At 34.2% G+C, this 18843-nt stretch overlaps 1 protein-coding gene across 2 annotated transcripts in view; it reads left to right on the top strand.

Annotated features, from left to right (window-relative positions):
- The window catches only part of LOC148620469 (uncharacterized), a 188168-nt gene that overhangs the window by 151963 nt on the left and 17362 nt on the right, over positions 1–18843 (top strand). For both annotated transcript variants that reach the window (XM_088581362.1, XM_088581361.1), the window contains 23 exons: positions 297–431; positions 1240–1422; positions 1988–2104; positions 2321–2503; positions 2838–2966; positions 3385–3567; positions 4009–4146; positions 4362–4670; positions 6140–6322; positions 6575–6697; positions 7449–7634; positions 8619–8747; positions 9561–9743; positions 10055–10183; positions 11223–11411; positions 11835–11969; positions 12535–12717; positions 13563–13688; positions 13964–14149; positions 14848–14976; positions 15368–15553; positions 16127–16270; positions 18245–18433. In XM_088581362.1, the coding sequence (XP_088437488.1) occupies positions 297–431; positions 1240–1422; positions 1988–2104; positions 2321–2503; positions 2838–2966; positions 3385–3567; positions 4009–4146; positions 4362–4670; positions 6140–6322; positions 6575–6697; positions 7449–7634; positions 8619–8747; positions 9561–9743; positions 10055–10183; positions 11223–11411; positions 11835–11969; positions 12535–12717; positions 13563–13688; positions 13964–14149; positions 14848–14976; positions 15368–15553; positions 16127–16270; positions 18245–18433 (3777 nt within the window). The remainder of the gene's footprint in view (positions 1–296; positions 432–1239; positions 1423–1987; positions 2105–2320; positions 2504–2837; positions 2967–3384; positions 3568–4008; positions 4147–4361; positions 4671–6139; positions 6323–6574; positions 6698–7448; positions 7635–8618; positions 8748–9560; positions 9744–10054; positions 10184–11222; positions 11412–11834; positions 11970–12534; positions 12718–13562; positions 13689–13963; positions 14150–14847; positions 14977–15367; positions 15554–16126; positions 16271–18244; positions 18434–18843) is intronic.

Raw genomic sequence — 18843 nt, 5'->3', positions numbered from 1 at the left:
AAATCACTGCGTTTTTTTCTTCATGTGCCATACCTTATACACATTTTGCCTGATTCTTAGACAGAGAAATACTTAATATTGTTAGCCTTGGAGTAAAACATTTTTAGCCTGTTAATCCACAGGGGTTTGTTACAAAATATCTTAAAGAGTATCTTCATTTTGAAAAAAAATTGTAATCAACCTTTAGCCACATGGTTTATCAGATTTCAATGTTTATTTTATTGTTGATCAGCTTAGTTAATTATATTGATGAAATATGATTGAGTGACTTAACAATGATTCTTAAACTTTTTTAGGTGACAGGAGGCAAATTGACCTTTGACCTAACAGGAGACAACTCTGGGCCAAGCTTCTTCAAAATAGACTCTGATTCTGGTGTTGTGTCTCCACGTGTGGACCTGAGGTCTGATGACACTGACCTTACCTACACGGTATGTAACAGCAGTTATGAGGCTACTGGTTAGATTTCAATCAAATTTTGTAAGACTGTTAGCCAACAAATACATGAAATATACTTCATACTATGATATGGCAGTATTTGGATATAAAAATAGGAGATAAGGTATGATTGCCAATGAGACAGTCATTCACCAAAAGCCAAGCAACACACAATTAAACTTCTACAAGTCACCACACAGTCTTCAGTGATGGACAAAACCCATATCATACCAGAAAGAATGACAACTTTTACAAGAACAGTGTCAGAGACATATGCACAATGTTTTTATACTTGTGGCACTGTAGAAATTATTTGTTTGTATAGGTATCTCATATGAGATTGATGAGGGGATTTCTTTCAAATATTTAGGGTTGTTCAGCAACACATCATCTTTATAGTGTTTTACTGAAATTCTGATATGACAAATTTTTACTGGAGATTAAGACTTTGATGCCTTTGGTTTGTGACATGGTCGTTACATGTTTCCATTGTGTATCTCCTAATTTACATTTGTTCTGAATCAATTTGTGGGTTTGGCACATAAAAAAAAAAATGACTTTGTCATTTGTGAATATAGGGATGTGGAAGGATCCTTCCTCCTGTACTACTAAATGGAATTGAATGAGAAAATCACAAAATCTTTATTACATATTCCCATTGTGCATCTCTTTTTTCAGATTTAGATCCAAATCAATGTGGAAGGGAAATTGTGTGGGTGAGTCGGCTTACAGTTTTTCTAGTTTGAATTGTGCTGTAATTTTTAGACATTTAATTAACCATGCAAACTACTTCTGTTACAGCTGAGAATTGTAGCCTATGACTCTGAAATCCCGAAGCTGACATCAGAATCCACCTTGACAATTAATGTAACACGTAATTTGAACGATCCTGTCTTTAATCCAAGTTCCTTCCTGTTTAACATAACAGACCAACATCACATCGGACAGCTGGTGGGACAAGTACAGGCTACAGATGGAGATGGAGTAAGTAACTTAGACATTTATGAAATTTAATGAGTTTGTAGTACTGACATGTCACATAACAAAACAACATCATGTGGGACAGCTTGTGGACTAGAATAGGCCACGGACGGAGACCTAGTAAGTAACTAAATTTTACCAGTTTATATTATTGACATGTGACATGTTTAACTCAACAAAATAACATCACGTCAGGCAGCTGGTGGGTTTATTGGTACAAGCCACAGATGGAGACTAAGTAACTCTGAGGCCTATGACAAATTTGATAAGCTTTCAGTAACATTGTACAGCTGGTAAGACAAGTACAGGCCTTTCATTAAGAGGTGGTACCAGGTACTTTCGCCTTTCTTAGCTGCTGAAATTTTAAGATTTCTTATAACTCATATAATTAAACATATACATGAAAAATACCTCCTACAAAACGATAGGTACCTGACCTGCAAAAAATTAACGAAACTCCTTGTGGAGTAATTACCATATGCCCACCATGCAAAATCTAGTGAGTTACTTGTTAAGAACAGTCAAACATGCATGCTGGGCAGCTGGTAAGGGGCCTTTCTGTTTTCAGGATACTCTGAATTATGAGTTTGTTAGTGGAACTAATGAGTATTTCTACCTGAACCCTGCCACTGGACAACTATTCCTCATCAAAGATTTGGCAACTACTCAGAACAAATTGTTTACAGTAAGTATATAAATCTCTTTAATGTTTATTTGGATGTGATGAAAAAAATTCTATCAAAGATTTTAGTTAGAAATATTAAATGTAATTATGTGTCTTCAAAGCAAATGTTTAAGATTGCAAGGGGAGGTAATTAGAAAATTTAGAATTTTTAGTCTTTGTTGAAATAGGAATCACTACTTTTGTATGCAACAATATGAATCTGAATTTTCATTACAGTTTAATGTAAGAGTTAAAGATGGCAGGAATCCAGAGAAATCTGATATTGCGGCTGTTACAGTCAGTGTGGACCGTGATGAAAAAGTTCCAACATTCCAGGGTCCAACTACTGTAACTATTGAGGAAACGGAACCTGTTGGGAATGTCATTGAAACAGTTAATGCCACTGATAATGACCTCAGGGTAAGTACTTATAGAAATAAGTTGTTTGGGGAGGTTATTCTGAACCTGTCTGCAATGGCATTGAGACAGTTACTGCGACTAATAACGGGTATGTACTTTTCTGTGTTATAACTTCGTTGTCTTTTGGTGTAGGCTTAAGATCTGTTGTATTATATACTTTGACATAACTGATTTGCGTGAAACTTGCATAGATGGAAGCTTTAGTGACAAGGATAACCCAACACATTGACTTTGGATCAGAGTCATCATTATTTAAAAATATCATATAATTGTTGAAAAAGTACAGCAAAGCATGTAATGTATAATAAGAGGTGTATGATATTGTATTTTGCAGGGTTCGATTGTATATGAGGTGGACGGCATCTACCCAGCTCCATCTTATTTTGCTATAAATCAGTCCAGTGGTGAGATCAGTGTTATACAGGATCTCAAAGAGGATGCTAAAGCCAGGAAATTATACAATGTAAGTTTTTATTCCTCTTAATACAGTTGATCTTTCTCAGCCATGATTTTGACCAATCATATTGCTAGAAATTAATGATTTAAGGGAATTTGACTAATCAGATTAATATTGCTAGAGTTAAGGAAAAGCTCAAGAATAAGAAGACATTCTGCCAAAACCATGACCTTAACATAGTGCTATAATCAAAGTTCATTCAATAACTTACAAAACATGTAATAGAAACCACTTCAGAATGAAGTTTTTTTTTCTATTAGATTTCTATATCCTATTGTCATGTGATTTTTGTATGAGATACTGTTGTCCTGAATTAACATTAACAATCCTTAAACAAATTTGGAAGCTTGGGCTGTATATTTTTCAGCAGTTTTTAAGAAGGATATTTTTTTGTGAATTACCCCTTAATTCTTATATCTTTCAGCTGAAAATAATTGCCTATGACAGTAAGAACCCTGACATTAAAGGGACATCTAACATCCAGATTACTGTAAGACGTAATGTCAATGCTCCAACATTCATTGGTTTACCTTACTCCAAGTCAGTGTCAGAACTGTATCCCATGGGAGATATGATCATCAATGTCACAGCTGTTGATGCAGACAAAGTTAGTTACTGTGATCCTTTATTATATCTTCATCATATCAGTCACTATATATGTTTTGTTTGTGTATTGTGTATAGTCAGTGGGGTATCTGGGTCGGGTAAGAGTATCCTATGGTTGGAAGATACTCTTCTTTTTTTAAGGAAATTTTTATGCTAAAATGTGGAAATGATCTGATGGTAGCTTGAAACACCATTTTCAAAATCACTGGATTGATACCTGTGTAGAGAGATCTTTTAAAGATTTGTCAATGCTTTGATATTAAGCTGACTCAAGATAGATACACTGTCAGATGGTTCAAAAGGCGCTCGTTAGTTTCAATAAGATAATAAATTGCATAAGAAGTTAAATTAATGCATAGTGATATAAATTCTTCGAACTGTGAAACCTGCAAAAATTGTATACAATATGTCATTATCTAAGCCCACAGCTTCACTATTCCAGGATACAGTAACATACCAAATAATATCAGACAACAACAATGGACTGTCCTTTGGTTATCTCTATATGGATGAAAAGACTGGTGTAATCTATCCCAGAAAGCCATTATCAACGGTGGATAATAGTATCCCAGCATTCACTGTAAGTCTTTACAATACTGTTTGTTAAATAAAGGTTATCTATAATATAAATAGAAATTAATACCTTTCTCAATCAGATTTAATTATCTGCAATCTTAATGGAAGTATACCAAGACTTGATCTGTCTACCTATTTCCTTGGTGAAAAAAAAATGCTTTTTTGGTTTTTAAATTTTTGTTTATTTTGATATGATTTTGAATGTTGTGTATTTTATAGATGACAGTGCGAGCTACAGATAGCGGAAACCCTTCACAGTCTACTGATTCTACAGTTACCTTATTCATAACCAGGATACCACCTCCGACATTTGGTGGACCATATACGATAAATGTACGAGAAGATACAGATGTGGGAACACCAGTGCTTACAGTGGTAGCCACACCACCTGCAACAGCCCCTAATGCCAATATCACCTACGAGACCAGTGGACAACCTCCAGCTGATTACTACTTCAAAGTTGATCCTAACACTGGAGTGATTAGTGTACAAAACAATTTGACCTCTGATGATTCTACGTCATACACGGTATGTATTCCTACTCTGTACACGAATTCTTAAAATTTTAATTGTGATTGGTCTTCGCTCAATTTTAAATTAGATCAGTAATTGATTAGTAAAACCAGTGATTTCTTCCATTTTATACCACATGACCACCGATCAGTGCATATATTTTACTGGTTCATTTCATTTACACAAATTTACAAAATGAATTAGATTAAGACAAATTTTTAAATTACCTTTCTTTTACATTTGCTTTATATACCGCACCATACAATATGGCAAGGTGTTATGGGATACCCTCCTAAAAGTTGTCAGTCCGTCCATCTGTCTGTTTCCAGATGATAAATTTAGTTAACTTATCAAGTTGAAGGATCTTTTTGAAACTTTTTATAGTTATTATAACCCCATGCAACGAAGTTACGAAGAGTATACTGTTTTACCGTCATGCCGTCTGGCCATCAGTCTATCTTCAGTTTTCCAGACTTTTTGGCCAACACTTGCAGATATTGACATGATTTTTTTGGTATATAAGTTCACCATGATAAGGTCCAGGTCAAGGTTAACTTTTGTTCCACTCTGATGACTTTTATCGAAATTACAGTCCTTGAACTTAACAAAATTCACAGAAAAAAACAGTTTTCTGGACATTTTTTCTTAACACTTGCAGATATTGACATGATTTTTTTATATATAAGTTCACCATGATAAGTTGTAGGTCAAGTTTACATTTCGTTTAGCTCTGATGATTTTTACTGAAAATACAGGCCTTGAACTGAACAAAATTCACAGAAATAACAGTTTTCCAGACTTTTTCTCTACACTCTTGCAGATATTGACATGAATTTTTAGATATAAATTCACCATGATAAGTTACAGGTCAAGTTTAAGTTTTGTTCTGCTCTGATGATTTTTATTGAAATTACCGGCCTTGTACTTAGCAAAGTTCACAGAAAAAAGTGTTTTCTGGACTTTTATTTCTAAATGCTTGAAGATATTGACATTATTTTTAGTATTTAAATTCACCATGATAAGTTACAGGACAAGGCAGTAGTTGGTTCTGCTCCAATAATTTTTTCCAAAATTATGGGCCTTGAACTTAGCTAAATTCACAGAAATAACCGTTTTTTGTTACTTTTTTTTTCTGAACGCTTGCAGATTATGACACTCTTATTCCTTTTTTTATCGGGTCCTTCTACATGTATTTCACTTACGAAAAAATTAACGTAAGTATCCAACATGGGGACGCGTGGGGTTTGTGAGCACGCTTACTAAGGTTCTTTAATTGAAGACTGTAGACGTACCAAATTTTAATTTCAGTTTGATCGGATTATTTACACGAAAGTAATTGCCATTTTAAGTTGTTTTACACCCAAAAATTGTTTGCAACATTATGCGGTATCATTTAATGTTCACACAGATGCCCAAGTTTTATAATAAAGTTCAAAGCTTGAATTTAATATTTTGAATTATATTTTGTATTTTTCCCATTTCAGCTTACAATCAAAGCCTATGACCGCAACACACCTGATGTATTTAGAGAGTATGACATTCCGGTAACAATCAGCAGAAACGATAACGGACCTGTGTTCAGTCATCCTTCAGTTTCTGTCTCTGTTGACAATGATGAAAGACTAGGATACAAAGTGGTCAAACTTAATGCCACTGATGCTGATAATGTAAGAAATTTTTTTATCAATTTTTTGTTGTAGAAATTTTTGTCAAAAATATATCATGTATATGTCCACACTCAGGCAAAAAGTTACACAGGAATGAATTTTCTATCAGTTAACTTTGATATTTTCCAGAATTTACCATCTGTAAGTGAAAATGAAAACATCAAATATTATTTACATGAGATATGAAAACTACCATGACACAATATTGTGGAATAAAATATTTAAAAAAGTTCCATATTTATGAATTTGCAGGATAATTTGATGTATGAGATAACAGGACCTGATCGCTGTAAAGAGGTATTTTATATCATATCAGCCACAGGTGATATTTACCTCGGCCAAAACCTCAAAACTGTGTCAGAGAGAAGCTTTAGTGTGAGTATTATTGTATAAAATTACTAAGGGGATACACCACATAGTTGTCTAAGGGAAATAACTCTGTAAAAATCAGCAAAACATTCTATTTTGTGACATTCTGATATCAAACTCAAAGCATTTTAGTGATTTTTGTTAATGAAGCTACTATATGTTCATTGAAATTGCTTCCATGAAATACGTTGTTGAAATTTCTTGAAAATGTATATATTTTGCTTCTTATATCAAAGTAAAAATCTGAATAAAATTTCAAGAAATTTAAACGGGCCAAATTAATTTTAGAGAGATGTTGGATACCCTTAAGTAATAAAATGTAATATTATTGGTCAGTCTTTGTCCTTGGATTACATTCTTTTGGATTTCTCTAGAATCTTGGTTCCCTTTATAACTCTTCCACTATTTCATTAATTTACTTCATTATAGAAGTCTAAAATGTGCCTAAAACAACAAAATCTGGAAAGCATGCCAGTTTCCAATGCTTGTTTGGTTGGGGCTCTATCAGTGTGATCCTGGGATATCTAATTGGTTTGAACTCTAGTCAAAGTGGCACTTACAAGTTGTAAATACTTCTTATCAACATGATCAAGCTAATTCATTTTCAAGAGCAACTGATGTCTTCTCCATATTCTAATTTCCTGTCATACGGTGAGCCCTATGCAAATATTGGTTGTACTGTACCCCATCCTTTGAATAACTTAAATTCAAATATATTTGTAGCTTGGTCTAAACATTCAGAAATTGTTAATTTTAGTGTCAGATAACAGTAACGGACAATGGGAAACCAGTTCCCAAGACAGCTACAACTACTGTACAGGTCAATGTCAACCGTTTGAATGTTCCTGTCTTCAGTCTTTCATCATACCCTGCCAATCTCAATGAAGATGACCCAGTTGGTAAAGATGTTGTCAGGGTACAGGCTACAAGAACCCCAACTCTGGTATGTACCAATCAAGGTTAAGGTCATGACCGTGTTAAAAATTAATTCATTTCTAAAGTAATACCAGGAACAAAATTCGGGAGTACCAATCTTACAATGATATTGGTTTGAATTCTATTTCTGGCACTAAATTAGAATATATCTTGCCAAACACCCTCTAGTATTGCTGGAGTACCTAGAGTACTTGTACGTTAGCCATTTATGTGAATGCATTATAGTGAGCTGATTTTGCTTAAATTGATTCAGGGCTGTGAGGTAAGAGCCTTGTACAAAACAATGCTTTGAACTCCAAAACATACAAGAATCAAAAAACAAAGTTGTAGAACTTGAAAGAAGAAAGTGATTAGGGCGAAATTTGCAAATGCCACAAACCTTGCATGTGAATATCATTTTGTGATCCAGACAGCAGCCAGAGAAAGAAATCACATATTGCATTAACTAACCTACAACCATGTGAAGTTTTACATGACTACAATTTTTGAGGTCATATAATGGTATCACCATGTTTTTGTTGTCTACTGTTAACTTTTGTTTATTTACAATAACTTGTTATTGTAGGGGAATATAGTTTCTGTAATTTTCACACCTCCTCTCACATTGTCTATCAAATCTCATTGATTGAAAGCAACAATATGACATTTCTAATGTTGTTGACATCATAGACAGAGGATAGCTAGAATTTCTGCCATGACACAAAAGCTGATTCACACCTATGATTTCATTTTGAAAAATTAAGAAAAACGCAATCTGCAAATTAATTATGTCACTGATGAAATTTCTCATATCTCGAAAAGTAAATTTCCATAGTTTTGATATCTCAGCAAGCCTCGATATTAAAACTATGAAAAATATTTCCCGTGATGTAAGAAATTTCCATAATCAACTCGCTATCATTGTTAATTGTATATGTATGAAGTATTAGAAAATTTTCCAGCCCAGGATTTCTTTGGTAGTTTACTGCTAGAATGTCCTTTTTTATTGTAGGGAAATATAATGTATGAAATAGTAGGAGATTATCCTGCCCAGGATTTCTTCAGTGTCAACGGTACTACAGGACAAGTAACCATAGAGAAGGATCTTCGTGATGATGCTACCAAAACACTACAGTATATGGTATGTTGTGATATCTGAAAGAGGTCCCACAAGACCAACTGAGGGATATCTAATACACAAGAATATTTTTAAATTCCAATCTTACTCCAGTAAGGTGCTTCCAGAATGTAGATAATTCATAGACATGCAATGGCTATATCTGAAGCTGAAAGAAATTACTTGGATTATCATGAAGACAAAGGATAACAAAAAAATGATTAATTAGTTGAAGGGATTGCATGTCTTTACAGGCTTATTTTGTAGTTTCTCATATTGTTTATTTAAACGCTTAATTTCTGTAAATTTGTTGAAGTGAAAACCTGGCTATGAGAAGTATGTGACTCAATGATTTTAAAACCACAGTCATATTAATCTATATCTTGTTATACCTCCTGCTGTCCATACGTCAGTCACGTCCATCTCTAATCCTCAAAAACTTTAAGACCACTGAAGGGATTTGATTGATTCTTCATTATATGATGCCATTGTGCACCTCCCATGTTGATTTCCATCTGAGTGACTTTTGTGGATTCCTGATGCAAAACATTGATTTAGTCATTGATTGACAAAGGGGGGGAACCATCTTCTAATCTTTAACTCTATAACCATACACTGGAATCACATGAAACTTTCACAGATTCTTTATTGTATAAAGAACCATTGTGCTCCTCCTATTTTGTTTTTTTTTTTATCTGAATGCCTTAAATCCTATTTTGTTTCAGGGGGATGGGAGCAGAGTGTATCATCAAGTGATCTTTGCTTGCTCGCAGTCGCAGTGTTTTCTATTTTTTTGTTTGGTTTGTTTTTAAAGATATGTTTTTTGATATGTTACAGCTGAAGGTAGTAGCCTATGATACAGGGAAACCCCTTCTCAGGTCTACAGGTAATGTTGCCATTAGTGTTAGTAGGAATCTGAATGGACCTCAATTCTTCCCGAACCGTGAGAATGTGGACCTTCCTGTTGATACAAACCCAGACTTCTGGTCCATGAAACAGAATGTCACTGACCCAGATAGTGTATGTATTTTCTTCTAACACCAATAGCACACACACACACACACACTGAGGATTTTGGTCCCAAAATTACTACTAGGCCATAAAAAAGAAGTCTTTCACCCTAAATCAGTGCATATATATAAAAATGCCTTTACCTTAGGATTCTCACAATAACACCCTTAAAAAAAAACAGTAAATTTAGAAGTTCCAATATAGACTTCATTGCATAGTTCTTGATCATGAAATAGAAAAATGCTCTTTTGAAACATTGAAAAATTCAATATAGAAATTACAGTAATTTTTTAGCCACCATATGACTTTACTTTTTTTAGAGTATCTTGAAGTGTTCGCTTGTTGGAGACACGAAGGCCTGGCAGTTTTTCCAGATTGATCCTGATACATGTGTTTTGTCACTGAAAGACAGTCTACAGAACGACCCTGATAACACTACACAATATAAGGTAATTAGTCTTCATGATAATACTTTATTTTTACCCCCTATTCAGTGAGTGGATGATATATTGGAATCACCTTTTCCATTAGTCATTCCATCCTTTCATTCTGAATTTAGTTGGCTTTCAATGGATGGATTGATTTCAAATTTGGTGTTAAGCCACATTTTGGATGCTGTCTGGTGTCAACTTTCTGTTAGGTGGGACTTGGCTTTTTTTCACTTTATGGATTGATAGAGGAAAATTTTCCTAAAAAAATCTGGACTCCCAATAGATTGATTGATATTAACTTGGTATGTAGCCCAATACCAACTTTCTGTTACATAACTCTCTGTAACACATGCAACTTCATGCATGTTTTAAACCTATATGAGAGTTCTTCATGATGTCATGTCTTACCTGTGATTTGGTTTTGGTTGGCAGAAGTTCTATTGAGTGGCATGGGGCATCATCACAACTTTTTCTTTTTTCTTTTTTTAAGATAAATTAAAAATTAGTTTGGTTCCCTACACTGCCAATAAAACAATTTTATCCATGGAATTTTTAATAAATATTCAGTAACTAGACTATATAAGATTTTTAAAATAATTTTATATGAAGGTGGAGGTTTACATATGAACATCATTTCAAATCTATTTTTTAAGTAAAAGAGTTATAAATTCCTGTACAAATAGGAATTATTTTATCATGTTTCTCTTAATGAAACATTATAGAACAAAAATTGGAGATATAGCGATATAGTTATATAATTTTGAAAATTGGGATTCTAATGAAGAAATCATTTATTTAGTTGTTTATTTGTCAACCAATTTGACACTTAATGATATGCAAATTAGTGAATATGACATCAGTAATGCGATTAGAGAACTCTCCTATTTGGATAATAATGAGACTTACTTATTCTATTAGAAAACTGAGATTTACAGAAATACATCAATAGGAATATTGTAACTCTTGCCATTCAGGTTATGACATCTTGGTAAATTGTCACCATGTTGTATTTGTGATGGGGCAGCTGTGGTTTTATAATAATTGCCTTTATTTTTAGGTGACCATACAAGTAACAGATGATGGACAACCCACACCAAAAACAGACAACAAGGTTGTTTTGATCAATGTTCCTAGAGATTTGTTCACCCCAAATTTTGTCAATTTGCCAGCAACTGTCAACATTAGTGAGAGTGTCAATGTTAACGACCTCATTTTCATTGTACAGGGCAGAGATCAAGATAAACAGGTAATTATTGTTAGGAAAATGGAGCAGGTGCTCTCTGATCTTCTGCCATTGTAAATACATAGGCAACCACAGCAAAAATATACAAATTAAGGAAATCTAGAAACACTCTATAGAAACAAATGGAAAACACAGTGAATCAAAAGGAAAACTGTGATCTCGTGTCATTGCTGTGATGGAAAAAAGGGGAAGGGTTGTTAATACCTTTAAAAATTCTGTATAAATTGTAGACAAATGTCTTAATATGGTCAAACAGAAAATTTGATGTAGATTGAGGCATTTCATTTGATTCCTTTCTACCAAGTTAAGTTGATTGAAGCTAAGAAGTATGATATTTCCAGAAGGTAAAACATTGAATTATTGTCATCAGTTTATCATTATTTAACTTTTTAAGAGATTTTTTATGACTTTTCCTTTTGATTTCAGCCAAATTACCCACTGCAGTTCAAAATAGTAGGAGATCCTGTTGCTCAGACATTCTTTACTATAGCACCCTCTAGTGGACAGATCAGAGTTAGAAACAGGCCTATTTCTGATGGACTTCAGAATCTAAATTACATGGTAAGGAATGATTGGTAATTAGCATAAAAATTATCCTGATAAAAATATTATCTTAAGGTATCGATCATGCACAAAAAACAAAATTTTATAAACATTTTGCTGTCACAACAATGTAGTTTATAAATGTTGTCAGATCAGGCTAAGGTAAAGGTCATGTCATAAGAACAATATAGGTCATGTTGTCAGATCAGGTTCTGCTGCTATTAGGCCATGCTGTGAGAGCAAAGACAGTGGACTGGTTCATAATCAAATCCCATGTCGAAAATTTCTTATGTTCCGTGAGGATTGAATTTTCCTTATTTCTATGAGGATTTCCAGTTATCTGGTTGATTTACAATTCAGTTGATGATGGTTTGATGAGTTAAGTCATAGTTTATGATTTTTTAATAAATTTGATCTTGGGCCTTTTGTTTGACTAATTGTGATTGATGTTTAATTTTAATTGAAGCCCACTTCACACAAAAAAAAATCAGGAAGGTAACAATCAACTCCGGTTGAACTTTCTTACATCGATTGACCTCTTTGAAATTATTTAACCTTGAAATTAAATTTGCTCTTTTTTTAGGTGGAAGTAGAAATGATAGATCCTGAATGGCCAGCAAACCCTGTGAAGGGGACCCTGACAATCAATGTGGACCGTAATCCCACTGGACCTGAGTTTTCACAGAAGCTATACACCAAGACTTTACGTGGAAACCACCTTGTTGGTGATTCTGTAATACAGCTCCTGGCTCCCGACACTGATGGGGTGAGACTTATTGTACCTCAATTATTATTCACATGTGGTAAAGTAATGACACCAAGGACCTTAATTTTCGTAATACCCACCACCTGCAAAGTGTGTGGATGGATAAATAGTATTAGGTGTGTCCATCCTCCCTTCCTTCCATTACACAGGGAGGAGTCATCTCTTCTCCCTTACTCCTCCTACACCACTGAATGACATTGAATGAAACTTCTACAAAAGTGTTAAAGTTGTGCCACTGATTAGGTAAGACTTAATGTACCTTACAGTAGTTCCTACTTTCAAGTGTAAAAGTGGTGGAAACATGAAGAATTGTAGATCTTTTCGCTGGGTCTATATCTCATTGACAATGTCATCATTTGTTGAAATGTATTTTGGTGAAAAACTTGTTTGTTAGTTTTAATGGTTGTTCATATTTAGATCTACTTCTTGAAAAAGTGATTGTTATCCCTTCTTTAAAACAATTGGAACTGGATGACATCCCATCATGGGTGTTGTCACTCCCATGTTATCCCTCCTTTAAAGAGTGGAACTGGTTGACATTCCATCATACATATTGTCGCTCCCTTGTTATCCCTCTTTTAAGGAGTGGAACTGGGTGACATTCCATTGTGGGTGTTGTCACTCCCATGTTATCCCTCCTTTAATGAGTGGAACTGGATGACATCCCATCATGGATGTTGTCACTCCATTGTACTAGCTCGTGAAAGATCAGGCTTAGAATGTCTGTCTAGTATAAAATAGAATCAACTGAAAAATCTAATATTGGACTTAAAATATCCTCAACCATTGGACTTTAAACTGCAATCAATCATTCAATCAATGTACAGGTAATTATATTTTGACAGGACAAGATCACATTCACCTCACAGGGGACTACACAGGACAAGGACTATTTCTTTGTGGACCCTACAACTGGACAAATATTCTTAATCAAGAGTCTTGTAACCCCTGGTACACCATCTCAATTCGAGGTAAGTTGAATAAATTTTCAACAAAATTATTTCTGCAAAATTCATGATGAAGAATGGAGATTCTGACTGTCTATTCAATTATTGATCATTATGAATGACTTGAATTTTTTTAATTAATTTTGGATCATGTATCATGGATTATTATACATGTTTTATTTACTTTCAAACTTGGATGAATTGTTTGGCAAATGTGACATGAATTCATCTAACAACTGTCTTATAAACAAGGTGGGGGCAGAATTTAATCATATGTAAACCTTGTCCTCTGTTTTTAGTTCAAGGTAATAGCATCAGATTCTAGAGTTCCTGTAAAGTCTGTCGAGGCGACAGTTAGGATTAATATCACAGCTTTACAGGGTCCTCCTCAGTTTACACTGTCTAATTATCAGAAGGAAATATTCATCAGTCATGGCGTCAACTCACCCGTTGAAACTGTTCAGGCCATTGATAAAGACATCCAGGTGAGTTCAGGGTGTCAGCTCACCTGTTATAACTGTTCAAGCCATTGATAAAGATATCCAGGTAAGTTCAGGGTGTCAACGCACCTGTTGAAACTGTTCAGGCCATTGATAAAGACATCCAGGTGAGTTCAGGGTGTCATCTCACCTGTTGAAACTGTTCAGGCCATTGATAAAGACATCCAGGTGAGTTCAGGGTGTCATCTCACCTGTTATAAAAGAGTAATCAAGGGAACCAAGATTGTAACTGTTCAGGTCATTGAGTAAGGTAACTGAGCAAGGATATAAAACTGCTGAAACTTGTACAAACAACGGACAATTTGACACCATGTATATACATGTACCAAATGACCTTGTAAACCCAATTTGTTTCCAGAAATTTAAATATGATGATCAAACTTGGACAAGGTCAAAATTCAGCATCCAGTCAGCAAAATATTTGTGCCATTTGAGTAATAAAAATATTTTACTCCTTTTTATACCTTTACCTTGCATCAAATATGCTCAGTCAAAGGTCAAAGATTAAAAAGTTCACTATAGACAAGTGTTATAATATTTGAAATAAAGACCAACATTTTTCAAACTATAGCAAAACAATTATGGCAATATAGATAATCTTTAGGTGGTAACATCAACGAAAAACATTAAAAAAAAAAAAAAAAATCACAAGTTCTTCTATTGAATATTGTTTTTTTTAACAGGGTCGAGTGAAGTACAATCTGATTGGATTTTCTCCAGGAACAGAATACTTTGCTCTGAACAATGACACTGGTGTAATAACACTGAAGAGAGTTCTGTATGATAATACTGATACCAACCCATCCTATATGGTATGTTAAAACTGATATCAACCCTTTTTATATGGTATGTTCACTCTGATATCAACCCACCCTATATGTGTGTTAACGCTGATATCAACCCTTCTTACACGTTACATGGTATGTGAACACTTATGGAGCTGATTTTACCAAAAACCTATGCTTTCCATTTTAAGATGAAACACAATATCCCTGAAAAATGAGTTGGTTTTATACTGAATTTAACAAGTGAAAATTTGGCTAACTTACCAGCTGCAGTTACTCTCCTTTAAATTGTATAAGTATGTAAAAAAACATTTTTTCCCTCTCAAATAACAATTTATTTGACATAGTTGTATTTAAGATATGCATTTTTTATGATCTCTATTGGGCAAATATACTTTATGCCAATGAATTGTTTTAGCTCTTGATAGAAGCCTATGACAATTTAGAGCCTGACTTGAAGGGGTATGCCACAGTACAGATACGGGTCATTAGGAACGAATTTGGGCCTGACTTCACCCAAACTGTCTACACAGCAACCAATAATGACTATGAGGGTATTGGAACTTCAGTTGTTACTGTCACTGCCACTGATAGTGACCGAACAGTAAGTATTATTGTATCACATTCTTTTGTTATTAGGCCTGTAGTGAGGTTACAAAGTACACCCACCTTTGGATGTTTTGACCCTATATTGAGGCTTTTTTGTACACATGTACCTCCTTTAAATTTTAGTGACCTTTTTGTTATGCATTACTGTATACCCCTCTTTTCTTTGTTAGTGACCATAGTGAGTTATAAATGTATCATATATAACTGCTATTTCCATGATTTCATATGAAATCAGCAAGTATACATGTAGATTTCTATCTATGAAATAAGGCACAGCTTTGAAAATCTAAACATTTGCAGAAGTGTCTTGCTACTAAAACTTTCATTGTTGAAATTTTGAAGTTTTCAATACTTGTAGTCAGCATTTTCTTGGTAGGAATATATTTTTAACTTTAGAAGATACTAAAGTGTATTTGGATAGTTTCACAAGAGACAGGATGGGGGAGACACATTAAATGGCCATAAAAGTTGGCAGCTTCAACTTATTTATAGTGGATTTGTGAAGGATTGATAATTTTTACAATATTCATACATTAACTGTTTATAAATATGTTTCTTTTCATTTCAGTCTCCTGAGAATGACAAGATTTACAGTATAGTACCAAAGGCCAACACAACAGATTTCTTTACAATTGACCCTCTCTCAGGGGCCATAACCATCAACAAGAGACTGTCATCAGATACAAAGGATCCTCAGCCTTCATTTTATACTGTAAGTTGCTTTCATTACACTGCTTGTAACCTATCTCTTCACACTCATTTCAATAAGTTGAGTATGTACTGTACTTTACACATTTTGTGTAACTGTAGTATTTTACAAAATTACATGTTGTTGAATTGTTTTTGGGAGGGAGTATATGTGGTATTAGGTATGTTCCAAAAAACAAGGTTGCATTTTCAGTTGAATTTCATCACTTTTTCTTGGAAGAAAAGATCTGACTGGAATCCATCTAGGGTGGGGAATTTATAAGAATTCCTTGATTGGGGTGTTATTTATTTGATGAAAAAAAGTAGATAAGAATAAGTTTGACTACAAAATTTACATTGTTATTTGTTTGACATTTTATTTCTATGAATTAGGTTGATTTTTGTCTTTTTTTAATAGTTCATTAGGGTCCTGCCATGAAAAGTGGAGGTCAACCTATGGTGATCAATTTGTCTTTCTCTCCATCCGTTACTAACTCATTTCCTGGCTGTGATTTCTTTGTCTTTTGATGTAGGCTTTTGATATTTGGCATGTGGGTGAAACCCTTATAGCTAATGTGTTGAGTAGCATGAAAAATGGCCTATGACCTTGAACTTTGAGCTGAAGGTCAAATACCTGTTTTTTTTCAATATATGGCTTAATTGCCAAGGTGGGGCCCACATTCAGTGATCACTAGTTTCAATTATTTTTGGGGCATTTACAGCTTGCTTTATGTTTTTGCCCATCATTGAAGATCATCTATAAGATAAGATTTGTATAAGTGTAATTGTTCCTTGCCTGTCATTTGATGGATGACTGTCTCATTGGCAATCAAAACACATCTACTTTTCTTATATTGATGATACACGTTAATCTGTGTGTAATAGGAATGTTCTTCCGACAAAAGGTCTGTATATTCATCTATATTTATTTACAGTGAGGTAACTAGATCCATCAAAATTGTCTGGAATGGGGTCAGGTTTTAGAATTTCAAGGAGAGCAACCTATCGATTTTTAGACCAGGTATTACCCTCCCCTAAACTCCAAGTTGCTCATATAACCTCCTTGAATAAAGATTTATCATGTTAATTCTTTATTTTCTTAGTGTTCATTGCTTTATAAAAATAAATTCTTTCATTGATAGTTTTTATGTCCCCGCAACGATAAGTTGGGGGGCATATTGTTTTACCCCTGTCCGTCTGTCCGTAATTCTGTTCATCTGTAATTTTGTCCGTAATTCTGTCCGTCCCATAAGTTTTGCGCCCTTTTTTTTTTAAATCCTTGAAGATATTGAATTGATTTTTTGTATGTGAGTCTTTCATGATTAGTTACAGATCGAGTTAAAGTTTTGTTCTGCTACACTGAGTTTTACCAAAATTATGGGCCCTGGACTTAAAAAATTGCATGAAAATAACAGTTTTCCGCACTTTTTTGGTAAACCCTTGAAGATATTGAACTGATTTTTTGTATGTGGGTCTGTCATGATCAGTTACAGAATGAGTTAGTTTCGTTCTGCTATGCTGAGTTTTACCAAAAATATGGACCCTGGACTTTAAAAATTTCATGGAAATAACAGTTTTCTACACTTTTTTTTGTAAACCCTTGAAGATATTGAACTGTTTTTTGGTAGGTGAATCTGTCATGATTAGTCACAAATCGAGTATAAGTTTCATTCTTCTACGCTGAGTTTTACCAAAATAATGGGCCCTGCACTTTGAAAATTGTGTTGAAATAATAGTTATTTCGCTTTTTTTTGTAAATGCTTGAAGATATTTGACTGGTTTTTGGTATGTGAGTCTGTCATGATTAGTTACAGATTGAGTTCAAGTTTGTTCAGCTATGCTGAGTTTTACTCACAACCACATGTGGGGGCATCATTTGTGTCTCACAGACACAATAACACATCTGACAAAGTGCTTTTTACAATTATAAGTTATGATATAGTTGTATGAAGGTTAAATGCGGGGGCATCACTTTATCTAGTTTATCTTTATTTTTCAGTTTCAAGTAATGGCTAAAGATACAACAGCTGATCCAAAGTCTGATACAGCATCCGTACAAGTGACAGTGAGAAGGAACACACCTCCATCCTTCCAGGAACCATCTGAAGGTTATTCCAGGTCTGTTGATGAAGGTGTTGGTTTGTTTGAAAACATCCTTCTAGTCCAGGCCTTTGACAATGACCCATCGGTAAGTCAAAATCTATGGTTTATAGCAACTGCCAACTAAGTTCGGAAGTGTCTATCTGTTCAATGATTATTGTCATTTCATATACAATGTAATCACACCTATTAACACTCCTACAACATAAATTTAAAATGTATAATCTCTCATATGAAAATGTATATGTAAAATAGTTTTGAGGTTTGATTAAATGATACTTTATTTTCTGTCAAAAATATTGAATAATCAAATTTTTTCATTAAAAGTTTGCTTTATGTAAAAATTTTCCACACGAGAAGGCTCCACTTTGAGAGAATCTCCCACATGAGATGGCTCCAATTTGAGAGAATATTCCACATGAGATAGCTCCAATTTGAGAGAATCTCCCACATGGGATGGCTCCAATTTGAATGAATCTCCCACATGAGATGGCTCAT

This window comes from Perna viridis, chromosome 4 (genome assembly GCF_037379345.1).
Source record: "Perna viridis isolate PV_CMFRI_1.1 ecotype Kerala chromosome 4, ASM3737934v1, whole genome shotgun sequence".
NCBI lineage: Eukaryota > Metazoa > Mollusca > Bivalvia > Mytilida > Mytilidae > Perna > Perna viridis.
Note: the sequence above shows the minus strand (reverse complement) of the source record. Positions and strands in the feature narration are given on the sequence as shown.